A 27,334-nucleotide genomic window follows, 5' to 3' on the forward strand; every position below is an offset into this window, starting at 1 on the left:
TATAATATTTATATAAATATAAATAATATACCTGCAAAAAACAAGAAGCAACTGCCACTTGCCAGGCCAGCAGCCCCATCATGCACACCACCCCAACATGTGCTTCTAGCCTCTGCTCCACCAGTGGAAATGGGGTACCCAAGTCCTCCACATTCCCAGTCCACTGCCCCCCTTAGGAAAGGGTGGGTGGGGGCCAGGCTCATACCCCCAGAAACACACCAGTTTGCGTGACATATGTGATGGGGCCAGGCTGGGGTCCTGTCTGTGACCTCTGCTTCAGCCAATAGAAAGTGAGAGAAATGGCCAGATGTTTTCAGCCCAACCTAGCCTCCTACGAGCAGCAGCATTCCCTCAACTAGCCTCAGAAGCAGCCAGGGCCAGAGTGCTTGGGTCAATCTCGGCACCAGGAAGGGCTGAGGTGTAGGAACTTGACCACAACCACATCTTGGAGGCCGTGGATGGTGCCTGGGTTGGGACCGCTCCATCCCGCCCTGTGATCTCCCAGCAGGGCAACGGAGCTTTTCTCGCCTTGAAGAGCAGGGCTGCAGGGATGGGACACGAGGGCCCTCCCACAACCTAGGACACAGGCTAGGCCTGCACCTGTCTAAGGGGACAAGAGAAGACCCTAGCTCGCATGTCTGAACCCCACGGCCCCTCACTCTGCCCCAGCTCTTCCTCTTTCTCTCTCTTCCCAGCCACACTCTGCCCCTGCCCCCGTTTCCCCGCAGCTCCAGACTCAGGCTCTCCCTCAGTTCCACTCCTTCACTCAACAGTCAGGATTAGAGGAAGTCAGAGCAGTGCTCGACTCAGGCATAAAATTCAAGGGAAGGACAAAAACCTTTAGTAATCAAGATAAACATTTTAATGTGATATTTTAAAAATTAAAATCAATACCAACAGTCCATGATGAATAAAACATCAAAATTTTGTATAAAGACAGGACCAAGATTATTTGTTTTTCCTTCTACCCCAGGCTCCACCATGGCCAGGCTGGCATAGCTGCCCATCGTGTTCCGTCCCTCCTTCTTGCCTTCCCATCCCACCCTTGAAAGTCCCACCAACACCATTAATGTCCCTTGTTCTTATGCCTTATCCTTGTGCTAAACCTATGCTAAGCAGTTTGCTCCCAAACTTTTCCCAATGTTTTTAATTCCTAAAATATGGTTTTCTTCTCCCTCCCCACCTATTAAAACTTAATTCTCAATCCTTAAGAATTCTATTCCTTCCAGAAAGTCTTCCTTATTATCCTGAAGTTGTGTACTGCCTTTGGGCTTTTCTGACCTCCTGGAGCACTTGGCCTTGATAGAACTCCAACACCATAACATCTCAATTTTGTCCATGTTTGTCTGGTTTCCCACTTACTGTGAACTCCCTGGGGCAAAGATTATATCCAGATTCTGCAGCCTCTTGATACCCCAGCCTGCTATTTATTCTAGGGGAGGTGAGAGCTCAGGGATGTTACCTTCCCATTGGGATCCTTGGGCTGCAGGCCAAACGCCCGGATAATGTAGACGCGGACCAGGCATTCCTGGGGCCCCTGGGAAGCCAGCTGGTGGAACTGCCTCGGGGGCAAGGGGATGGCTGGGTCTTCTGGGAGAGGATAAATTTTGAAGAGTCCCTGAAAAGAAGGAGGGGTCAGCTTTCACTTTCATCATCATTGTCACCAAGACACTCACCACTACATCCATTACTCTCAAATCTGTCAGAGTCATCACCACTGTGATTATGAAGCCCAATGCAATCCCATCACCCCCATCAGATTCTGCATCAGCAGCATCAACGTCACCACCACCACCTCCATCACCCGCATAGCCACCAATCTCAGCACTGGGGTCACTGCTGATATTACTACAGTACTTCTGCCCCTCCTTCACTCATTGCTGCTACTCCACAGTTGGGACCCCTGGGCTAGAGACATGTCCTCAAGGACTTACCTTAAACTCCCCAATGACTGATGGGTCTTCAGTCTCCTCCTGTGTCTTGCCCCGGTAGAGCTTGAATGTATTACAAAAGTCAGACAGGCCCTCAAAGGCCTTCACGTTCTCCAGGGGTGTGTCATAGACCTGCCACATGTGGGGACGAGAGAGGGGGACAAGGGAAAGAGAGAAGTAGAGGGACAGCAGGGAAAAAGGAAGCATGACAGAGTTTGAGTAACAGAAGGGATAGAAAGAAAAATGGTGGGGGGGACCAGAAGCAGTTTAGAGAAAAAAAGCCAAGAGGAGGGCAGGTTGGTGGGGTGGGTGGAGGGAAGAGAGGGGACCAGCAAGAGAGGCAGAGAAGGAGAGGAAAAGGATGCAAGTCATGGAGATGAGATGAGCAAGAGAAAGGGGGGAAAAAAACAGGAGAAGGAAATAAAAGGGGAAGACATTTGTTCAGCACCATTGAAAAACAGGGTTTTCTGATTAATCCAATATTCTAAACACCCAAGAGTCATCATGTACATGAGTGGTGCATTTCTTGAGAATAAGATCACAGTCAAACACATAAATGAAAAGTTAACTGACTTTTTATTTGAACATCAAAGACAGAACTCTAGAAAATTCACAAGTCAGCAAAATGCTGAGTGCCCAGGATGTCCAAATGGCAGTGAATCAAATTTCTCTCCTCTCAACAGCCAATGATTTTTACTTGTTAGAGTAGTGCTTAGATTTAAATGAAGCAGTGGTTTTCTAATATAGATGATAAAATGTACCTAATTAATAGTGATATTAACCCACTCAATATGCATGCTTAATTGGTATATCTGAAACTGACCAGCAGGATAGTCGGCCCTCCACATCTGCAGATTCCACACCCAGTTTCTTATTTCTGCTTCTAGTTTTATTATCTTCTTCTTCATACTATTTTAAGCATTTTCTTTCTTTCTAATTTCTTCAGTTGAAATTTTAATTACTTTGCTCCCTCTTTTCTGATAAGGAAAACACTTAAAATTGCTACTGCCTTAGCATGACCCCGTTTATTTTGATATATAATGTTTTCATTTTCCTTTTCTTGGCATTCCATAATAATAGTCTCATTTTTACTTTTTTGATCTAAGAGTTAGATGTATAGTTAGTTTTCATCCTTTTGTTTTAATTAACATACGTGTTCAAGGTTATAAGCTTCCTCTGAATACAGCTTTAACTGTAAGCACTAAGGTCTAACATATAGTGTTTTATCATTGCTTCCCAAATATTCCACAATTTTTTTTTATATATTCTCTTTCACCAAGAATTGTTAGAACAGAGTTGCTTTCTTTTTAATTTTTCAGATAGAATTTTTTTTTTTACTTTTGAGCTTGTTATTAATTTCTAATTTTAGGGCCTTATAAGCAGAAAACATTGTCAGTAGTACTTCCATTTTTTAACTTTGTTAAGATTTTCCTTATGGCTTATTATGTGGTCAATTTTTATTGCTTTTATTCATTTTTATTGGAGTATAATTGCTTTACAATACTGCGTTAGTTTCTGCTGTGCAGCAAAGTGAATCAGTTATACATATATCCCCTCTTTTTGAGATTTCCCTCCCATTTAGGTCACCACAGAATAAAATAGTAGAGTTCCCTATGCTAGACAGTAGGTTCTCATTAGTTATCTATTTTATACACGGTAGTGTATATATGTCAATTTTGTAAATGTGCCATAGGGGTGTCTCTATTTTCAAGCCACCAGGTTCAATAAGGCTAATAATACTCTTAATAATAATTACTCTGGTATTCTAGAGTGGAATTATACAATGCTTGTCTTTTTGCAACTAGCTTATTTCACTTAACACAACGTCTTAGAGATTCACCCATGTTGTAGCATGTATCAGAATTTCCTTCCTTTTTAAGGCTGAATAATATTCCATTGTATGTATTTACCATATTTGGTTTATCCATTCATCACTCAATGGACATTTAGGTAATTTCCACATTTCATGATTTGCAGTTTTAAATAATATCTGTCATTCTCCTTATGTCTATAACACGACTATCAGTGTCCTTCCTCTCTATCCCATCCTCTTTCATCCTTTACTCCATTCATCCCCTAGGAGTCCCTCCAAACAGGCTCCTGGGAGCCATACTACCTGGCTCCTCAGTGTGCTTACCTGTGTGTCTGCCGCAGCTACGCATGAAGGGCAGCTTGGCTGAATGTCAAGTGTCTGGGTCACCTTTTCTCTGCCTGACGATCCTACACATGGTGCTTTGTCATCTTTGAGTATTAAATGTCATAGAGAAAGTGAAGCCACTTTGATTTATTTCCTTTTTTTAATTATTTAAATTTTTGTGGAGAGAGAAGATATGACTATTCAAAGGATGTTTTTCTTTATCTCTAAAGTTCAGTAACTACACTGGGAATAGGTCCCCGAGTTGACCGATCTGGGTCAATCTTTTCTGACGTTCTGACACAGCAGAACTTCTAATGTGCATATTCAAGTATTCTTTCAGTTCTGGTGAAGTTTTATTAAACTATTAACTGTTTGCTTAATTTCATTGTTTTGGTTGTCCTCCTCAGAGACTCCAATTATGCAAATGTTGGATAGCCTTTCCCTGACTACTAATATTTGTCACTTTCTCGTCATCCTTTTATAATTACTTACTTCCGTTTCATTCTGTCCCCTGCACCCCTTCCTGTGTTTTCCAGCATGGCCGTTCTGCCCCGTGCTCCTTCCAATGCCAGGTTTTCTTCTTCTCTCCTGAGTCCCGCTTGCTCACACTTCACCTCTTCTCCTCTCATCCTCCCTTGAGTGCTTTCATTTCTGTTTGCATTCACACTGCCCTATTTCTAAAAAGTTCACAGCAAAGTCTTTCATCCCCTCTGCCCCTTGGAGACACTTTTCTGGTGGGTATCTATCCTCTTCTTCTGCTTAACTTTTGTTTTACATTTTCTTTTCTTTTTTCCTTAGATTTTTAAAATAATTCTGTACTATTTCTTTTCTTATTACTTGTCACTAAATGTGTTGAATTTTCCTAGACCAGTTATTTCCTTAGTTCCCACAGCAAAGGCAGGCTGTTCCCTATAAATGTGGCTCGTCCACGTGATTCTTGTCTAACTCCACCTTCTTTATTTCTCTGATCCAAACCAGATCTAAGAGGCTTTTGCCACCAGCCTGAACCTGTCTCCAAATTTCCCATGTCCATTGTTGTAAACAAAGAATATAAGTTTTATATTTTACAGTAAAACTTCAATTTCAGGAATTATATTTTTAACTGTTATGAAAAGCTTCAAGCACACACAAAAGTAAAGAGAATAGATAATAAGTCCCCATGAATCCATAAAGTCTGTCTTAAATAATTATCAGCATTCTTTCATTAGGAAGTATGAGGTTTTCTGATGTCTGCTACCACCATGACCTTTCATCATTTTCGTGCATCTTCTCTTCATTTACGGCCGAGTGGCTTCTACCCAATCTCAGTTGCCTTTGGACAGCCCTTACATGTATTTTGGAGTCTGCGGGTTTTATTTGTTTCCAACTTTTACTGAAAATGAAGTTTGTGGGTTTGAATGATTTCCAAGAGAAAAAGGGAAAAACGCTGACTTATGCAGCCATGTTCATACTGGAAGTCCCAATAAAATATTTTTTAAATTTCCAAGTGGTTGGTCTTTTTGTTTAAACTTTTGTTATTAATTTCTCATTTTATTGCATTTAAATCTGCCTTGTATGATTTCTGTTTTGGGTAACTTATTACTAAACTAATATGTGATCAAGTTTTCTAAGTGTTCTCTGAGCATTAGGAAAAATGTATTTTCTAATTTTTAATTATTTTTGTTCTCTATTTTAAAGCTACTTGATGTAGCTTAGAAAGTGTTTGCCTTGTTATTCATATCTTTCATTTCCTTATTTATTGATTGCCTGTTTCATCTGTCTAAAAAAAAGGTACATTAAAATCCCACTGCAACTTTAATTTCTGCAGTTTCATACTTTCACATTTATTACTTTATATATTCCTATCCACTTTTGCTTTAAGGATTTCTAAGCTTTACTGTTCCATACATTAACGTTTGGAATTTTTGCACTGAGATGTACATCTTTCATTTATACAAAACACTCCATTTTGCTTCCTTTGCTTTTGACTTTAGTTTCAATTTGTTTCCCCTTTCTTTGCACTTATTTTGTTTGCCAAAATATTTGCTTTTTTAGCCATTCTAAATTGTATTGCCTTAGAAGTGTCTTTTAAAGGTAGTATAATGAAATTTTACTTTTGCTGTAGTCTAAGAGTCCTTATCACTTAGTAAAAGAGTGTAGCCCATTTTTATTTATAGGAAAACTAACATTTATTCTTTTTCTGTTGTTTTTATATGACAGTTTCTTCTATGCTTTCTTGCTGTATCTTCTGTTTTCTATCTTTCCCTATTGAGACCATGAGTTGTCTTTTCCCCTCTATGATAAGTGATTTCCAAACTATGATTTGTTTCCCCACCCACTGTGTACTCCATTCTCTCCATAATGCTACAACGCTATTTTTCAAAGACCCATACTGCTGGTGGTGGTTAACAGTCCCTAAAGGATCAGTGTTTCTTCCAGGTCTGCTTCCCCCCCAGAAACAGGTTGAATGCATTTTGTTTTTAAATAACCCACTTTCACTTGGAAACTGCCAGAGATCTCCTCAGAGAGGTCAAGCAGGTGGGCTGGGTGCCAGTTCAGCATCCGGCATCTGAGGAACCAGCGAGGGTGCCTGGGCCATGGGCCACCCTGGCAGGAGTCCTCATTCTTACATGGCTTTTCTCATTCTTTTGGCAAGGCCACAGGACCACATGCCAGACTTAATGTGTCGGACCTTCTTCCTGGTACACAAATAGTTCTGTCTCTTTGCCCAGCCTCATACACCCACCTACCAAGTCAACAAAGAACTTGCTGCCTGGGAAGGCCTGAGCCTTCTGACCGCTGGTGCCCTGAGGCTCATCTCTGCCCTCCAGGTCTCCAGATACAATCACACAGGGGCCTCCAGCGTGCCAGAGGCAGCCCTTGCCACCCTGTGAGATGGCCTTCCGGAGTGACCACCCACCACTTCAACAACCCTCAAGCTCCCTTCATCCAGTCCCCTTTAGGGAGCTCCTTGGGGTCTTCTCACGCGTCTGACAACCTTGGCCCTCTTGTTCTCTAGGAAGGGCTGCCAGGTTTAGCAAGTGAAAAATACAGGACACTCAGTTAAATTTGAATTTTGAATTCCATATTTTTTTTCAGATTCGAATAAAATATTATTCATTATCTATCTGAAATTCAGTGTAACTGAGCATCCTGAATTTTACCTGGAAACCTCTTCCAGGACACTGTATAACTTTCTTCAAGGAGCAGTTTTGAGTCACCTCTGGTTATCTTTTTTAAAGGAGTCTGCTTTTAAAAAGTATAACCATATTTGTGGAATTTCCTCAAAATACCAGAATTTGGCTGACTCACTCCTGGTTTTGTGTTGTTCTTGAGGCTCTGGGGTTTTTTTTTCCACAGAAACAGAGTTTACCATATTTTTATATGTGCTGGGTAATTTCTATCCCAATTGCAGAGGTGGGGGAGTCAGAGGTACATTCTCACATTGACTTTCCTTTTCATTTTCATGGAAAATTTTTATAATAAAAAAAGTTCAAATAACTTTAAAAGAGACAGAATAGTATAACAAATCCCTGAGTACTCATCTTCAAGCTTTAATAATTCAATATTTTGCAATTTTTAATATTTTGAAAATCTATCAGAGGGCAACCCACATCATCTAAATAACTCATCCTTACTTTTCTTAAGCATTTAAGAAAGTTAAGCAGATCCCAGGTAGCTTTTCACCAATAAACATGTATGTATAGATGCATATTATCTTTTGGTTGCAACTCCTGGTCCCCAGGGACCACTGGACTGAAGAGGACATTGTGGAGAGGGCTTACCTTTACAGTGTCAAAGTCCTTCTCTAGGTAGGACCCGCACTTTTCGCTCTCCCCAATTGAGGCAAAGAATTTGCTCCACCAATCAATGAACTCCTCCTCCTGAGTGGGTAGAAAACGAGAAACAGTTTCAGAAACAGAACTTGCCAAGCAAGGTTCTTCTGGATGAACACCAAGCAAGACTGATGGGCTGGCCTGGACCACAACTCTCTCCTGCTGGGTGAGTTCAAAAGAGCAAAGAACTGGAATTCCCTGCCTCTTTAGGGGCCAACTGCACAGTCAGGAAAAAGGTCTTAACACCTGCTTGGTGTTGAGAAGCAGAGGCTCTCGCCCTGGCTCTGCCCCACCTTCACCATGTGCTTATGTTAAGCTCCTGGGGCCTTCCTTTTCCCTTCTATGAAGTGGGCTCTTCATCACAGTCCCCCCTGCATTCCAGGAGTATACTGAGGCTAAACTCAGACCATATGTTGGATAACTCCTTGGGAGGAAATGTCAATAAAATATTATTTATTAAAAAATTACAGTAGACCCAGGAAAACTTAAGACACCAAAGAACTATTCTGATCCCCAACCTCCAGACTCCAGCAAAAAATAAAAGCTTCCAAAATCAGAACTTAGCCTCCCCCAAGGTCAGATCAGGGCAGAGCCCCTGAAATTCCACAAATGCTAAGTGCTCATTATTTTTAAAAAAAATACTGTGCTAGATGGGAGAAATGAGGTGAGCAGAAAGGAAGTTTGGGATAACACATTCTCTGCCCCTTCATATATTCATATTTGTGGGGAAAAGTGGGCAGGCCTGTTGGGGCCCACACTGGTGTTGCCCCATTTTTAACTTCTCCTACACGTGGTGTGTCTGCAGGCCCTCTTGAGTCTTGTGTCTAGAATGCTCCTTCGGCTGTGTCCTGTCCAGGTGTCCCGTTGCTCAGGGAGTCAGCAAGTTCCCTGAAGGTGGGATCGTCACTCTCCCTGGACCTCCACCAAAATCCCACACAGGCCCAGGCCCTGGGTCTGTGCTGTTGGTTCCAGTAAAGCTCACCCAGTTCCATGGGAAGGGCACTGGACAAGGCGTCAGGAAGCCCATTCTGGGGCCTGCTTTCCTCCTCTGTATGAGGCGGTCAACTAAGGGATCTCCCAGGAGCCTGCTCTGATTCTATAAAATGAACTGAATTCCATCATGAGTTTCCGGGAATGCTGGTGCTCCCTTTAAACCAATGCCTAGCCCATCCAGCTCTAGGTTTTCAAGGGTGACCCAAGATGGAGGCAGGCCAATGGAACGTGAACAGGTAGAGTGGGGAGAGGGTGAAGTGAGGTTCTCAGAGTCTCGACCCATTCTGGAAGTATGGCCCTAGCATCGCCTGTGTGGCCAGAACGTGGTACCCAGACACACAACACTAGTGGACGCCAGAGCCACACTGAGTCTACAGAGAGTCTCTGTCTGACCAACTTACCAGAAGGATCTTCTGCAGCCAGAGAGGGGAAAAGAGGTTCAGAGGGGTTAAGATACAGAGTAGCAGAGCTTTCAGAGTTGTAACCACTCTCAAAAAAGCCAGCAAGGCAGACACCAGTCCTGATGTTTTAAGTCCAATTTGAATAAAAGAGATGATGGATGAATAAACATAAACACACACACATATCAAACTCATACAATCACTGACACATGAAAGAACATATTTACACACTCATGCCCAAGAGACACATATATGCTGAAATGCACATATACCCCCCACACCACAAAGTACACACGCTAACACACAGGCAAATATGTACACAGAGGTAGGAGTGGTCACAATGGAATTCACGTTAGCTGTTTGCTTCCTCCTAAGTCTATCTTTTCTTCCCAAGATCAGATACTTCAAGATTTGCCTTTATGACTCAGGCTCAGAGTCAGGCATAAACAGACAACAACCAGTGTGTTTTGTACAAAGAAATGACAGCAACACAATAGTTGTGGGAAAGTTATTACATTTCCCTCAGTCTTGAAAAACCAAGTAAATTTTTAAAAAGAAGAATATGGAAACAGAGAATCTGAGTAATATGATTAACAGTGTCATTTAAATAGACAAACACCATGTATTCCAAAAACGGAACTTATACCTTCTTGTCCAGTACCATTGGAGCACTTCAAAAACATTAAAAGCCACAAAGCAAATGTCAATAAAGTCCAAGGAATAAATCCATTATCAGTCACACTCTCTGATCTCAATGTAATAATAAAACTAGAAACGAATGAGAAACTCAAAAATCCCAACCTTTCAGAAATTTAAAGATGTATTCTTAAAACTTTTCTGAGTCAAACAAAAAAACAAAACTAAAATCACAGGTCCTTAGAAAATACCAACAGTAAGAGGGCTATGCCTTAAAATTTAGTAGCTAAGTCTGTACTCAAAGGAAAATTCAGTCTTAAATATTCTTGCTCTTATACAAAAAGAATGAAAATAAATAATCTGATAATTTTAAAAGTTAGAAAAAGGAAAATAGGAAGATCAAAATTTGAAAATGATGAGTAGAATTATGGAGGATATTGTAACTGATAATCAAATCCCAGAGCAAACTTTCAAAAAGGCCAATAAAACAAACATTAGATTATTTATCAAATCTAATGTTAAAAAGTAGGTACACCATTAGGAATAAGATCAAATAAAAAGATATTATGGAGAGAATAAAAATATTAAGAGATTTGCTACACCCAAATCAGTGGAAAAACCTTGGAAAATCTAGATGAAGTAGGTAACTTTCTAAAAAATATACAAACTGCCAAAATTGATTCAAATGTAATAGGAAATATGAAGAGATAACTTTCTGAAAGCAGAAGAGATCTCAGAGAACTACCTCCAAGACTTCAGACCAAGGTGGTTTCTTTGGAGGCAGTTTCTATCAGTCTTTCAAAGAAAAAAATGATCACTGCACAGCACAGAAAAAAGATGAATTTCCTCCATTCATTTTGTGAAGCCTGACCAGGACACACACACACACACACACACACACAAATCAGTCCCATTCCTGAATCACGAGGTAAAGATCCTAGATAAAAATACTAATGAATAGATTGCAGCGGTATATCTGGCATGGTCAGGTTGGATTATTCCAGAAGGCAGGAGTGACTCAGTATGAATAAGCAAAGACAGAAAACCCAAATGATCATCTATAACAGAAATTTGCAAACTATGGCCCAGCAGCCAGCCACTTGGCTTTGTCATTTACATATTGCCTGTAGCTGCCTCTGAACTATAACAGCAGAGCTGAGTAGCTGTGATGGAGACCCTATGACCCCAAACCTAAAATATTTACTATCTGGCCATTTAAGACAAAGTTTGCCAATCTGTGATCTATAATAGGCAAAAATGAAGGGGATGTGAGACGTTGTTAAATTCTTCAGTTATTTCTAAATGAAACTCTCATGAATTAAGAATAAAAGGGAACTTTCTTTGCATTACAAAGACTATCTTCAAGCAACAGCCAGCATTGTACTTAACAGTACCAGGCTTTCTTCCAGAAAGGAGTCTGGATCTCACAGTGTTCAAATCCTGTCACTCCTAATTGTGTGAGCTTGGACAAAACTTCTCGGTGCCTCGAGTGTCTAATCTGTAAAATGGAAAAATACTAGTACCAATTTGATAGAGTTATTGTGAGGAATAATGAGTCATATGTATAAAGTGCTTAGACAGTGCCTAGCACTTAGTGTTACCAACAACATTACTGTCTGTTTTATGTGGAGCAGGTTAGCTTCTGGCCAAGGACTGGCTCTCTCCCTGACTGCAGGAGCATAGCTGGCCACAATCTCTCCAGAAGGCAATCTAGCTGCATGCTCCTATAGCCCTAAAAATGTGCCTACACTGTGATCCCTCACTCCAATTCTAGAAGTCTATTCAAAGAAGGGAGATATGTATAAAGACTTACTACACTTTTAACAGGGAAAAGCAATTTAAGCATCTGACAATAAGGAACTTATTGGGGTAAATTGTACATCCATGTGATTAAAACTTGTACAACAACAAAAAATGATGTTGTAAACATGTTTACTGACATGAAAAGTTATTCACAGCTGATGAGATTTGCAAAAGGTTAAAAACTGAATAATGAGAATTCTTTTTAGTTAAAAGATCTAACCCCAAATGTTCACAGCAATTATCTGTGAATGATAAAATTACAAATGTTTTATTTATTTCTTTTATTTTGTGTATCACTTAAAGTTTTATAATTTTTGATTGTGTACATGTATTCCTTACATAATTTAAAAACTGAAACCTTTTGAAAATAAAGAACAACAGGATACTTCAAAACATACCACCAAGAAAATGAAAAGATAATTCACAGGAGAAAATATATGCCTGTGTGTATCTGATAAAGGATTTATAAACAGAATATATAGAAAACTCATACAGTCCAAAAATCAAAAGACAAACAACTCAATAAAAATGAGCCATGGATTAAAATAGACATTCCTCAAGAGAAGTTATACAAATGGCTAATAAGCACACAAAGAGATGCTCAACATCGTTAGCCATCAAGGAAATGCAAATAGAAACCACAATGAAAGAACATTTCACACCACTAGGACGCCTATAACCAAAAAGTCAGATAATAAAAAGTGTTGATGAAGATGTGGAGAAACCAGAACCCTCGTTTACTTCTGGTAGAAATTTAAAGTATTGCAGTCACTTTAAAAACCAGGGTGGCAGCTCCTCAAAAGATTAAACGGAGAGCTACCATATGACCCAGGAATTCTCCTCCAAGAAAAATGAAAACTTATGTCCACACAAAAACTCATACATGAATGTTCATAGCAGCATTATTCATAAAAGTCCCAAAGTAGAAACAATCCAAATGTCTATCAATGAAAAGAAAATGTGATGCACCCAAACAATGGCACATTATTTGATAATAAAAAGCAATGAAGAACTGATAGATGCAACAACATGGATAAACCTTGAAAATGTTATGCTAAATAAAAGAAGTTAATCACAGAAGACCACATATTTCATAATTTCATTTACATGAAATGTCCAGAATAAGCAAACCCATAGAGACAAAAAGTAGATTAATGGTTGGGAGAAAATGGGAGACAATTGCTCTTGGGGTGCATTATTTCTTTTTGGAATAACTGAAAACATTCTGAAATTGATGATGGGTGCCCAACTCTGTTAATAAACTAAAAACCACTAAATTGCACACTTAAATAGGGGTTTGTGTATATGTGGATTATCTCAAAAAAAGCTGTTAAAATAAAAAAGAACAGATGATAAAACACAAGCAGATAACCTCTAAAAGAAGAACAAAAGCAGAAATCAGAGTTTAAAAAAATTTTGAAGAACTAGCAATTGACCACCAAACAGGACCTAAGTCTTACCACACTCAACTTTCCCCAAGAACTCTCAGCTGTAATTTCCTCCTTCCTCCAAGTTCCAGGTGATTTCTATGGCTGGTTCTCCTTAAGCACACTGGTGAGAAGCAGAGCCAGTGACCTTCCTAACCCCTGGTGAACCCAGCTGACTGGCTGCTCAGTGGCTTTCGTCCCCTTTTTATCCTGCATCCCACAGGGAAATCCTCTTCCACTTGCCCTCATTCTTGACAGAAATCATACGTGTTGCAGAATCATAATTTACATCCTAGCTGGTTTATATTTCGCCCCTTTGCCCTCCCCCACTTGTAAGTTCCCTGGGCCCTCTCTTGTTCCACTATATTTCTGGCCAACCCAACCTAGGTTTAAACCCAGCTCTTTCCCATCACATCCAATGCAGCTGAAAAAGAGCAAACCAGAGGCTGGTCTCACTCCAAGCTCGTGTAACAGCCTCAAAGGGGCCCAGTGTTGCCATCCACTCCATCTCAGCTCCCTGGGTCTTTGCTCTCCTTCCTCGGAACACACCAGCTCTCCATATCTTCTCCTTTCTGCCCAGCCCTCTCACACCTCCTCCTTGTCATCACTCTGTGGCAGTGACCCTGCTTCCTCTTTCTTTTAAAACAGAAGCATCAGAAGAGACCACCCCACCGCTCCACAAGCGCACCAATACTGGCATCACACCTGTCTTCCCTCCTGCTTATGAAGTGACTCCACTTGCACCCTGACCCAAGGCTACCCCTGCACTCATGCCTTCTGATCCCCTCAAGGACGTGATCTTCTTCACCCTCTCCTTGTCATCACACTTCCTTTTCTCCTGGATCGTTCCCACTGGTGTTATATGTAACACTAGTTTCCATTATTTAAAAAGAAAACTCTCGAATCCCAATTTTGGTTCTCATCTTCTTTCCCCTTTTACAGAAAAACATCTACAGTTGTCTACACATGTCTCTAATTCTTGTTTTTCCATTCTCTGCGCCACCAAAACATGGCTGTCAAGGTCACCGAGGACTCAGGCCTCATTAGTCAACCAGCAGTAGTATCTGATGTAGGCAGTCACTCCTCTGTCTTCTGGCTTAAAATGATGTCTGGCTGGGAGGCTCCCTTTGCCTTACAGAGCATTATAGCCGTGGTCCTCCCACCCTACTGGCCATACCATCTCAATTTCTGCTGATTCCTCCTTGTCACCTGAGCTCTGATCACTTGAGTGGCCCAGAGCTCCATGCTCAGACCTCTTTTCTTCCCCACCCACTCTCAACCCCTGGGATTCTCCTGGAGTCTGGTGTCTTTAATAACATATACACTGAGGAACCCAACATGACTCTCTCCAACCTGCATGACTCCTCTGAACTCCAGCAGCCTATTTAACATCTCCAACTGGACATCTAATAAGCTTCTTGAACGTACCATCTCCAGAATCCAGTTCCTAATCACCACCAGCCACCTGCTCCTTCTACAGTCTTCCTCATAGAAGCAAGTACAACTCCTTCCTTCCAGATGCTTGAACCAAAACCCCAACAGTCACTTTGGCCTCTTCCTCATGCCCCACATTCCATCCATCAGCGAATCCTATTGGCACCCCCTTCAGTACACATTTGGAACCAGACCGCTTCTCCCTGATCACTATGGCCCCAGTCCCCATCACCGGGACCTATTGCAACAGTCTCCTAACTGGCCTCTCTGCTTTCTCTCTTGCCCCAAAATCTATTCTCAACACAATAGCCACACACATCAGAACACGTCGCCTCTCTGAGCAAATCCCTCCAATGATTTGCCAACTCACCCAGAATAAGGCCAAAGGCCTTACAACAGCAAGCTATACCAGCCCCTCACACCTCCCGCATCTCATGTCCTCCCATTTCTTCCTCACTCATGCTGTTCCCACCCCAATGGCCCACCCAGTCCATGAACCTTGCCAGCACTCTCAGGCTCCTCCCATGAGGAACTCAATTCCTCCCACAGATGGAGCCATGGGTCACTTCATCACGTCCTTCAGGTCTTGACTAAATATGATCTGTTTTACCCTCCTTACTCACCTTATTTTAAATCATGATCCATCTCCCAGCAATTCTCATTCTCCCTTCCTAACTTTTTCTCCCTAGTAATTATCATCATCAGGCACTCACTCCATATATTTTTTTTAGGTTCTTGTTTATTATGTCCCATAATGGCAGAGATCTCTATCTTTTTTAACACTATGTCCTCAATCCTTAGAACATTACCTGGCATGTATCTAGAGGCCAGTAAATATTTGATGGATATATGAATGCCTAAACAGCCAGGGGTGGGAAGGCTGGACCCTTGGCTTTTAAATTTCCTAAAGCAGATAATGTGCCATTAAAAAAAATAGGTTAAAAAGGATGTTCTTTTCAGCCCTTCTCACACTATACACAGAAGAGATGACAGTATAGAGAGGGAGAGGAAGCAAGAACCAGAGATTTGTGAGGACTTTTTTCATATTTTTGCTTTGTTATTAATGTATATTTCAATCTTTCCTCTTTTTAAATGAATAAGCTGCTCAAAATTAAGATTAGATCTCTTAAATATCTAGAGTTCACAGTTTTGTTTTTGTTTTTTTAATTTTTTATGTTGTATTCAGTTCAGTTCAGTGGCTCAGTTGTGTCCGACTCTTTGCGACCCCATGAATCGCAGCACTCCAGGCCTCCCTGTCCATCACCATCTCCCGGAGTTCACTCAGACTCACGTCCATCAAGTCGGTGACGCCATCCAGCCATCTCATCCTCTGTCATCCCCTTCTCCTCCTGCCCCCAATCCCTCCCAGCATCAGAGGCTTTTCCAATGAGTCAACTCTTCACATGAGGTGGCCAAAGTACTGGAGTTTCAGCTTTAGCATCATTCCTTCCAAAGAAATCCCAGGGCTGATCTCTTTCAGAATGGACTGGTTGGAACTCCTTGCAGTCCAAGGGACTCTCAAGAGTCTTCTCCAACACCACAGTTCAAAAGCATCAATTCTTTGGCACTCAGCTTTCTTCACAGTCCAACTCTCACATCCATACATGACCACTGGAAAAACCATAGCCTTGACTAGATGGACCTTTGTTGGCAAAGTAATGTCTCTGCTTTTCAATATGCTATCTAGGTTGGTCATAAGTTTCCTTCCAAGGAGTAAGCGTCTTTTAATTTCATGGCTGCAGTCACCATCTGCAGTGATTTTGGAGCCCCAAAAAAATAAAGTCTGACACTGTTTCCACTTGTTTCCCCATATATTTGCCATGAAGTGATAAGACCAGATGCCATGATCTTAGTTTTGTGAATGTTGAGCTTTAAGCCAACTTTTTCACTCTCCTCTTTCACTTTCATCAAGAGGCTTTTTAGTTCCTCTTCACTTTCTGCCATAAGGGTATAGCCAATTAACAACGATGTGATCGTTTTCCGGTGAATAGTGAAGGGACTCAGCCATATACATGCATCCGTTCTCCCCCAAACTTCCCTCCCATCCAGGCTGCCACATGACATTGAACAGAGTTCCATGTGCTATAAATAAGTCCTTGTTGGTTATCTATTTGAAATATAGCAGTAAGTACATGACTATCCCAAACTCCCTAACTATCACTTTCCCCCAGGAACCATAGGTTCCTTTACTAAGTCTGTGAGTCTCTGTTGAGTCTCTGTAAGTTCATTTGTATCTTTTTTTTCAGTTCAGTGGCTCAGTTGTGTCTGACTCTTTGCAACCCCATGGACTGCAGCACACCAGGCCTCCCTATCCATTACCAACTCCCAGAGTTTACTCAAACTCATGTCCTCAGGATGCCAGCCAACCATCTCATCCTCTGTCGTCCCCTTCTCCTCCTGCCCCCAATCCCTCCCAGCATCAGAGTTTTTTCACATGAGTCAGCTCTTCACATCAGGTGGCCAAAGTATTGGAGTTTCAGGTTCAACATTAGTCCTTCCAATGAATATTCAGGACTGATTTCCTTTAGGATGCATGGGTTGGATCTCCTTGCAGGCCAAGGGACTCTCAAGAGTCTTCTCCAGCACCACAGTTCAAAAGCATAAATTTTTCGGCACTCACATTTCTTTATAGTCCAACTCTCACATCCATACATGATTACTGGAAAAACCATAGCCTTGACTAGACAGACCTTTGTAGGCAAAGTAATGTCTCTGCTTTTTAATGTGCTGTCTAGGTTGGTCATAACTTTCCTTCCAAGGAGTAAGCATCTTTTAATTTCATGGCTGCAGTAACCATATGCAGTGATTTTGAAGCCCCCAAAAATAAAGTCTGACACTGTTTCCCCATCTATTTGCATTGAAGTAATGGGACCAGATAACATGATCTTAGTTTTATGAATGTTGAGCTTTAAGCCAACTTTTTCACTCTCCTCTTTCACTTTCATCAAGAAGCTCTTTAGTTCTTCTTCACTTTCTGCCATAAGGGTGGTGTCATCTGCATATCTGAAGTTATTGATATTTCTCCCGGCAATCTTGATTCCAGCTTGTGCTTCATCTGCTGCTAAGTCACTTCAGTCGTGTCTGACTCTGTGCGACGCCATAGATGGCAGCCCACCAGGTTCCACCGTTCCCAGGATTCTCCAGGCAAGAACACTGGAGTGGGTTGCCATTTCCTTCTCCAATGAATGAAAGTGAAAAGTGAAAGTGAAGTCTCTCAGTCGTGTCCGACTCTCAGCAACCCCATGGACTGCAGCCTTCCAGGCTCCTCCATCCATGGGATTTTCGAGGCAAGAGTACTAGAGTGGGGTGCCATTGCCTTCCCATGTGCTTCATCTAGCCCAGTGTTTCTCATGATGTACTCTGCATATAAGTTAAATAAGCAAGGTGACAATATACAGCCTTGACATACTCCTTTCCCGATTTGGATCCAGTCTGTTGTTCCATATCCAGTTCTAACTGTTGCTTTTGACCTGCATACAGATTTCTCAAGAGGCAGGTCAGATGGTCTGATATTCCCATCTCTTTCAGAATTTTATATAGTTTATTGTGATCCACACAGTCAAAGCTTTGGCATAGTCAATAAAGCAGAAATAGATGTTTTTCTGGAATTCTCTTGCTTTTTTGATGATCCAGTGGATGTTGGCAATTTGATCTCTGGTTCCTCTGCCTTTTCTAAAACCTGCTTGAACATCTGCAAATTCATGGTTCACGTATTGTTGAAGCCTGGCTTGGAGAATTTTGAGCATTACTTTGCTAGCATATGAGATGAGTGCAATTGTGCGGTAGTTTGAGCATTCTTTGGCATTGCCTTTCTTTGGGATGGAATGAAAACTGACCTTTTCCAGTCCTGTGGCCACTGCTGAGTTGTCCAAATTTGCTGGTGTATTGAGTGCAGCACTTTCACAGCATCATCTTTCAGGATTTGAAATAGCTCAACTGGAATTCCATCACCTCCACTAGCTTTGTTCCTAGTGATGCTTCCTAAGACCCACTTGACTTTTCACTCCAGGATGTCTGGCTCTAGGTGAGTGATCACACCATCATGATTATCTGGGTTGTGAAGATCTTTTTTGTACAGTTCTTCTGTGTATTCCTGCCACCTCTTCTTAATATCTTCTGCTTCTGTTAGGTCCATACCATTTCTGTCCTTTATCGAGCCCATGTTTATATGAAAAGTTCCCTTGGTATCGCTAATTTTCTTGAAGAGATCTCTAGTCTTTCCCAGCCTATTCTTTTCCTCTGTTTCTTTGCACTGATCACTGAGGAAGGCTTTCTTATCTCTCCTTGCTATTCTTTGGAACTCTGCATTCAAATGGGTATATCTTTCTTTTTCTCCTTTGTTTTTTGCTTCTCTCCTTTTCAAAGCTATTTGTAAGGCCTCTTCAGACATCCATTTTGCTTTTTTGCATTTCTTTTTCTTGAGGATGGTCTTGATCCCTGTCTCCTGTACAATGTCACAAACCTCTGTCCATAGTTCATCAGGCACTCTATCTATCAGATCTAGTTCCTTAAATCTATTTCTCACTTCCACTGTATAATCATAAGGGATTTGATTTAGGTCATACCTGATTGGTCTAGTGGTTTTCCCTACTTTCTTCAATTTAAGTCTGAATTTGGCAATAAGGAGTTCATGATCTGAGCCACAGTCAGCTCCTGGTCTTGTTTTTGCTGACTGTATAGAGCTTCTCCATCTTTGACTGCAAAGAATATAATCAATCTGATTTTGGTGTTGACCATCTGGTGATGTCCATGTGTAGAGTCTTCTCTTGTGTTGTTGGAAGAGGGTGTTTGCTATGACCAGTGCATTCTCTTGGCAAAACTCTATTAGCTTTTGCCCTGTTCATTTTTTACTCCAAGGCCAAATTTGCCTGTTACTCCAAGTGTTTCTTGACTTCCTACTTTTGCATTCCAGTCCCCTATAATGAGAAGGATATCTTTTTTGGGTATTTAGAAGGCCTTGTATGTCTTCATAGAACCATTCAACTTCAGCTTCTTCAGCATTACTGGTTGGGGCATAGCCTTGAATTACCATTATATTGAATGGTTTGCCTTGGAAACGAACAGAGATCATTCTGTCGTTTTTTAGATTGCATCCAAGTACTGCATTTCGGACTCTTTTGTTGACTATGATGGCTACTCCATTTCTTCTAAGGGATTCTTGCCCACAGTGGTAGATACAATGGTCATCTGAGTTAAATTCACCCATTCCAGTCCATTTTAGTTCACTGATTCCTAGAATGTCAACGTTCACTCTTGTCATCCACTGTTTGACCACTTCCAATTTGCCTTGATTCATGGACCTAATATTCCAGGTTCCTATGCAATATCACTCTTTACAGCATCAGACCTTGCTTCCATCACCAGTCACTTCCACAACTAGGTGTTGTTTTTGCTTTGGCTCCATCCCTTCATTCTTTCTGGAGTTATTTCTCCACTGATCTCCAGTAGCATACTGGGCACCTACCGACCTGGGGAGTTCATCTTTCAGTGTCCTTTTTTTCCCTTTTCATACTATTCATGGGGTTCTCAAGGAAAGAATACTGAAGTGGTTTGCCATTCCCTTCTCTACTGGACCACATTTTGTCAGAACTTTCCACCATGACCCGTCTGTCTTGGGTGGCCCTACATGGCATGGCTCATAGTTTCATTGAGTTAGACAAGGCTGTGGTCCATGTGATTAGATTGGTTAGTTTTCTGTGATTGTGGTTTTCAGTCTGTCTGACCCCTGATAGAGAAGGATAAGAGGGTTATGGAAGCTTTCTGATGGGAGAGACTGACTGAGGGGGAAACTGGGTCTTGTTCTGATGGGCGGGGCCATGCTCACTAAATCTTTAATCCAATTTTCTGTTGATGGGTGGATCTGTGTTTCCTCCCTGCTATTTAGCTGCAGCCAAACTATGGTGGAGGTAATAAAGATAATGGTGACCTCCTTCAGAAGGTCCCATGCAGGCACTGCTACACTCAGTGCCCCCAACCCTGCAGCAGGCCACCACCGACCCACACCTCTGCTAGAGACTCCCAGACACTCACAGGCAAGTCTGGGTCAGTCTCTTGTAAAGTCACTGCTCCTTTCTCCTGAGTCCTGGTGCACAAGTTTCTGTCTGTGCCCTCCAAGACTCTGTTTCCCAGTCCTGTGTAAGTTCTGACAGCTTTAGATTCCACATACAAGGGATGTCATGTGATATTTCTCCTTCTCTGTCTGACTTATTTCACTCAGTATGACACCCTCTAGGCCCATCCATGTTGCTACAAATGGTACTATTTCATTCTTTTTAGTGGCTAAATAATACTCCGTTGTATATGTGTACCACATCTTCTTTAAAATTTGTGGTGACTTCTGATAAGGCATACCCATACCTTCCCCCATAGGTTAGCTCAAAGTATACATGGAAGAGACCTCTCCTAAACTTTGGGGATCTGATAAGTAGCAACCATTCAAAAACTGCCAGAGAAATTGGGGCTTGTGGCCTTTGACAGATGGCTGCATGGGTGTCATGGGAGAGAGAGCCTGAATGAATCCTCATCACATCCTGTAGACCCCAGAGTCACAAAGAAGCTGTCATATGATACCATGCTCCCCAGAAAGGCTTGAAAGGCAGCAAAGAGAGGAAGCCAGGATACCTGAAAGGGCCTTCTGGTCGAGATAATGAGACAGTGTCTGTATGGTCTGTGTGCCCAGTAGATCCAGGGTGCACACACACTAGTGACCAGGGGCCCCTTCATGTGGAGGTCATGACATTATGGAAGCTCAACCCAGAATTTAGCTGTTTCCCAGGGGTAAGGACAAGGGAGAAAAATCCAAAACTAACTAAAGCTTAAACCTAAATGGTTGAAGAATTACTATGACTTTTCTGCCAGGAAAAATGTGAGCTCAAAAGACAGATTAAGTTGAATTACAGAAAAATAGTCATATTTTCAACACTCTCACAGATGTGACTTGAAAATATCATCCCTGCTATTTCACTAACCTGGCTTCTGATGGAGTTACTTCATGACCATGTCTTCTTTCCCTTCCTCAAGAAGCCCAAGAAGAAGTTAGCCCCCACAAAAAGAATGAGCCCCACAGAAACAGGAGAGTCCTCCCATGTCTTATTATCCCAGATGCACCAAAGCCAAGCAACCCTCTGTGGAAGGCTCCATAATTCCAAGCTCCAAAAGGGAAATGGTCATACGTTTTCTAATTCCAAGCATGCTCTTGACCTCATTTTGCAAGAGCTAAGCATCTAGTCTTGGAACATGGAAAGGAGGAAAAACAAATGCAAAAGGCTTGATTGTTGAAGTGTCATCTCAGGCTTCATCAAGAAGTCTGGCCATCAGAGCTTTATCTCCCTGTGCCCAAGGTTCAGGGTCCTTCACCCTTCAGCCCGCTGAACAAGTAAGTCTGATCAAGGCACAGACTGGCGGCCTCTCCAGTTTCAGCTAATAGCCAACATTCAGTTCCTGAGCAACCAGAGCCATGTAACAAAGACTTGCTTCTCCAAGCTTGATCCAGTCTAATGGGCACCCTAATCCCTCTGAAGACCCAAATCAGCACGGCACAGTCAGAACGTTTAATCTCCCATTTCATTCAATAAGCCTAATGCATTTCATGAATATGGATGGCAAAGTTGACAACAATCATTCTAAGCCTGACTCTCTGTGATGTTAGGAGAGTTGAGGAGGACAGAGGATATCACTTGTGTTCTCTCCCCTGGATGACCAGTTAAATCAAATACAAGAGCCTGTGGTCAAATTCCTTCATCACCCAGGTTACAATGTCAAACTTTGGGGTTACTATAGGGAACTATACACCCACCTCTAAAAAAGAAGTCCATTTTTTAAAACAGGCCTTCATTGCCTATGTCAACCAGAAGGTAGCCATCCTAGATGTTGTTGAAAAGAATTTCTGCATTAGCACAAACCATTATCATCAAGGTGGTAACGTAAGAACCCAACACTGGGACTAGTGTAGGCTTCGAGATGATGTCTGCGAAGTTGACCTCTAAAGTTGACCATGATCAATGCTCTTGTTGATATTGTCAACATCACCAGTTAGACCCCCGGTGCTGTTTCCCCATAGCTCAACATCTGCAGAACTGGAATGATGAGATGATGATTGTCTAGTTCTTTAATTAACGTCCTAAGATTTCAAACCTAAACTGAGTCCATCTGCTCACATACACATTAATACAAACACAGATGTAATGGACAAGGGCTCACACCTACATGTAAACCAGACAAACCCCTAGACGTGCAACACCCAACTCAGAACCTACCCCACCCCACGCACACTAAGCTTTTCATGCCCCTCAAAACCACAAAGACATACGCCCACAGCCAGCCACCATGTTGATTCTGCTGAACTCTACACTCTCATGACAAGAATCACTTAATTATTTCCACAAGTGGAGCACTGGGCCTTCAGCCTCTTGTTGACACTCCCTGCAGTTCTGCCTCCATGTCTGTCGAGGGATCATTACTCTGCTTACTCTGACTTCAAGCTGGACCAGCAGAAGTGGGAGGGAAAGGAAGACCTTTAACCAAAATGCTGAATTGCTTCCAAAAGGCCAGTGAATAAGTGTGCCCGAAATCTGGCAGTCAAGCAGATGGTGAACAGAAAAGGGTCAGGACCTGACAATTTGACTATTGGCCTGTTCCAGATGGAGGGCCCAAGTGAGGTGGGAGACTTGTGGGAAATGTCTTTCCAAATTCAGAAGCCTAAGGTATGTATGTGGGCCCATGACTTAGTTCTCCAAGGACAACATCACCCCATAACCCATGTAGAAAGCCCAAACAAATGGAATCTATCCAGTAGGGTGAATGAAAGACAATCAGAGTCTTCAAACCTGTGAAGAAAACAATGAGACACGGCTAACTCAGAATCTGTGATGATTCCAACAAGGCCTGGGCAAAAGCTTGTCTTACCTTCATTCTGCTTATGTAGACAGTTTTGCTTAACAAAAGTTCCAACCAGCTACTTAAGAGAAAAACTATTTTTGAAGGCCTTCCCAGGGCTGCAGAAGCATTCATCAAACTACAGACACTAATCTTAGCTATCTTAAATTCAATTTTAAAAGTATTTTGGGGGAGCCTACTATGTGCCAAAGTCAACCTGCTTTCTAGTTACTGTGTGAGTTTTCATACACAAAGTCATATCACTTTCCAAATATTCTATATTTTGAACTTGCTGCTAATTCAAGCTGGTTTCCCATGCCTCCGTGAACGTAAGAGAGGTGCTCACGTCACTGGGCAGGTTGATAAGCTCCTTTGGGGCACTTGTACTCAGCGGTGAGCACTGAACCAACTTCCAAGCACTGTTTGGACCCAGGCTGGGGAGTAGGAGGGGGCAGGGATGATGACAGGACCATCAGGGGTAGGAAGGCATTAAATTAGACCTCAGAGAGAACTTCCTGTCCTGTAGATTTCAAGGAAAGCCAAGAATTTCCCTCTGGGAAGAGATGAATCTTTTTCCTTTGAGTAGGAAAACAGGTCCCTCGTGGACCAGGAAAAAGACCTCTTGGGAAGAAGGAAGTATGGGGCGGGGGGAGGCAGGGAGGGCTTCTGGGAGGGGGCTAGGGTCTCTTCCTCCCTGAGGAGGCCCTGGAGTTTGCCAGACAAGTCTCACCCTGGGCTGTCCCCCCTGCAGTGCGCATCGAGGGAGGAGGGTGCACCCCCGAGGAGACCACAGGAATGCCAAGCAGGGGAAAGGCGCCCGGAGCCAAGGGCTCCGGCAACGAGGATCCAATATCGGCGGGTGACTCCAGCCCCCGTAACAGGAGAGACCGTAAAGTATGTGCTCTGCTTCCCAACCAGCAAACACAGCAAATAACCAATTACTCCAAATAGCTAACAGATTTCGGCTCTGATTTCCCTCCCCTTGCCTCCCCTGTGCCTTCACTTGTCATTTGATGGGCGATTTGTATTTGCTCTGAGAAAATGAGAGAAGGAATGACTCACAAAGGAAGGTCCAGATTACACTCAGTGACAGGCATCAAACCTCCCTAATCAGAACTAATGGGAGTGGGGGGAGGCCGGGCTGCACTGGCAACACATCTGAACCAGAGATATTTTTAAAGAAGTACAGTTTTGTTACTTTCAAGTACATACAATAATTCTTGCTGAACCAATAGTGCCAAATACATGTCCTTAAGAAACCTACTTTAAGGAGAAGATAAGTACTTTCCTAATTAGCACGTTTGATATATGCAAAAGTACAGGTAAAAAGACTTCTTGATATTAAAGTTAAAATACTCCCCCTGAAACTCTCAAGGTCAGAGATGCAAGCACGTTGCACTGAGACAAAGTGTCTTGGCTGCCTTCTGGAAATGCTTCCTCACTTGGGAGCCACACCCTGTAATTGATTCCTTTGCTCAGAAAACCTTTGCTTCAAAGTCTTTGGATAAATTCTTGTCAGTATCCATGAGCTGCAATGAAGCATTCCCCCAAACCTTGGAATTAAGGGAAATAGGGCTGCCCTCAGAGAATCAGACCATGAAATCAATGTGAGGGGGTGGGGGGGGGGGTGGGTTCAGAGCAAGGAGAGGCTTCTACACTGAGCCTGAACCATAGTGGGTAGACTGTACTAATACATCTAGGGAAAGACTATGTCAGGGGAAAAACAACCTGATCAGTCCTGGAAATAGAAGAGTAAGAGTTGACTGTTCCTATCTGTTTACACCAGCATCACCAGGGGGATGGTCCCCAGCTTAGGGACTAAAGCTGTCCCTACCATTGGAGATGGATGTTTCAATCCATTTTGGACTGCTGCCCACTCAATTTCAGATCCCAGTACTCTCTCTCCTCATTCTGATTCTTTACTCATCTCCATTCACAATTTGACTTCCCAGTTGCTGAGCCTTTTAGAGAGACCACAGGCCAGATCCCAAGATCACATCCTCCAGACAGAAGTATTTTTCACTGTCAAATCATAAACTGGCAACCTTGGTTTAGAAACTTGAATAATATGCATCTAGCCCCAAGAAAATGGACCCATCAAGTGTCTAAACTCACAGCGTCAAGGGTCCACACAGCCAAGACTATAACAACGTCCCGAAAGCAACACACCTGCCTGGTCTTTCCCTTCTGGGAAAGAGTCAGCTCTCCTTTATTTAAGAAACTCCTATATCGGAGTCCATGCACAAGAACTGCACTCTGACCTAGCCAGCCAGCATCTGACTGCCACCACCACCACAGAAGACAAACTGCTGAGCCCAGGAGGACAGCCTCTGATCCTGTTCTCCCTCTTACTTCTCTCACCTTGCTGGATTCCTGGCTGACAAAGTAAAATTACGCAACTTTAGACTGTTTCTCTCTTCCTTTCATCTGAGTTTGAGATTAGAAGGGGCCTCCGCAGTAATGGAAGTGCCATCTGAGCTCCTGGTACTTGACAAGCAAGGACTTCCCTGTGTAACAAGAGGAAGAAAAGATGAAGGTTCAAAATAAGGGGGATAACATGAGGACGAAGGCAAGTGTTAAAGAGTTGAGTAAAAATGGAAGAAAACAAATGATCAATTTATGGTCTCAGGAAGTCTCCAGAGGGTCTCATAAACAAGAAGTTAGAGTACTGGTCCTGAAAGAAATAGAATGTGCATGAAGACATCATGACTGTCAAACTGAAAACTCTAACAGAGACCCAGCAAAATAGCAAACTGGAGGACCAGAGAAACTCTCCAAGTGGGAACACCTAAATTAACAAATAATATATGTTTAAAATCCTTTTTAAGTGGCTGAACTGATGGGAATATAAAGAAGATACTTGGGTGCAAATGAAAAAGCAAAAAGCCAAAGAAATAAGGAGCCAAAATGCAAATTGACTGTGGGGTCCAAGAAGCCCAAGCCAAACATTTAGTTTTAAGTGAATCTGGATTTGTAATATTTCCAGGCATTTGGTAAAAGTAACACATGTACTCCCTGAAAGAATGTGACTTTCATCCAGCCCTCAAAGAACTCTCAGATAAAGTTCCAAGGAACATGAGTTCACAGTCAGAAATACTGAAACATAATGAACAAGGCACCATGAGTGAAAGTCAGTTAGAAACAACTGCAGACAGACCTGTTGTGACAATAGAAAGCAGAATTATCACAAATAGAATTTTAAGAAAAAAAAACTGTTTAAAAACTAAAAGGCATTAAAAATATGGCAAGGGAATAAGAGACTTTCAAAAATCAACAAGCAGATTTGGGGGAAAAAAGAGAACTTTCAGAATAAAAATATTAATACTGGGACTAGAAACTCAATAGATGGGGTTAGCCTTTAGAAGCAACTTAAGACTTAGTGAATGAGGACCTACCGTATAACATGTGGAACTTTGCTCAATGTTATGTGGCAACCTGGATGAGAGGGGAGTTTGGGGGAGAATGCTGCTGCTGCTGCTAAGTTGCTTCAGTCGTGTCCGACTCTGTGTGACCCCATAGACGGCAGCCCACCAGGCTTCCCTGTCCCTGGGATTCTCCAGGCAAGAACACTGGAGTGGGTTGCCATTTCCTTCTCCAATGCATGAAAGTGAAAAGTGAAAGTGAAGTCGCTCAGTCGTGTCCGACTCCCAGCGACCCCATGGACTGCAGCCTACCAGGCTCCTCTGTCCATGGGATTTTCCAGGCAAGAGTACTGGAGTGGGGTGCCATTGCCTTCTCCGTGGGGGAAAATGGACACATGTATATGTGTGGCTGAGTGCCTTCACTATTCACCTGAAACTCACAACATTGTTAATCGGCTATATCCTGATTAAGTTTTTAAAAAGAGTTAGTGAACTAGAAGACATATCTTCAGAAATTAGCC

At 42.3% G+C, this 27,334-nt stretch overlaps 1 protein-coding gene across 9 annotated transcripts in view; it reads right to left on the minus strand.

Moving 5' to 3' along the window:
- Positions 1–27,334, minus strand: part of DYSF (dysferlin) — a 224,235-nt gene that overhangs the window by 27,601 nt on the left and 169,300 nt on the right. For all 9 annotated transcript variants that reach the window (XM_010829782.1, XM_010829784.1, XM_010829783.1 and 6 more), the window contains 3 exons: positions 7,833–7,931; positions 1,935–2,063; positions 1,463–1,618 (listed from right to left, as the gene is read on the minus strand). In XM_010829782.1, the coding sequence (XP_010828084.1) occupies positions 1,463–1,618; positions 1,935–2,063; positions 7,833–7,931 (384 nt within the window). The remainder of the gene's footprint in view (positions 1–1,462; positions 1,619–1,934; positions 2,064–7,832; positions 7,932–27,334) is intronic.

This window comes from Bison bison, unplaced genomic scaffold (assembly GCF_000754665.1).
Source record: "Bison bison bison isolate TAMUID 2011002044 unplaced genomic scaffold, Bison_UMD1.0 scf7180017864508, whole genome shotgun sequence".
NCBI lineage: Eukaryota > Metazoa > Chordata > Mammalia > Artiodactyla > Bovidae > Bison > Bison bison.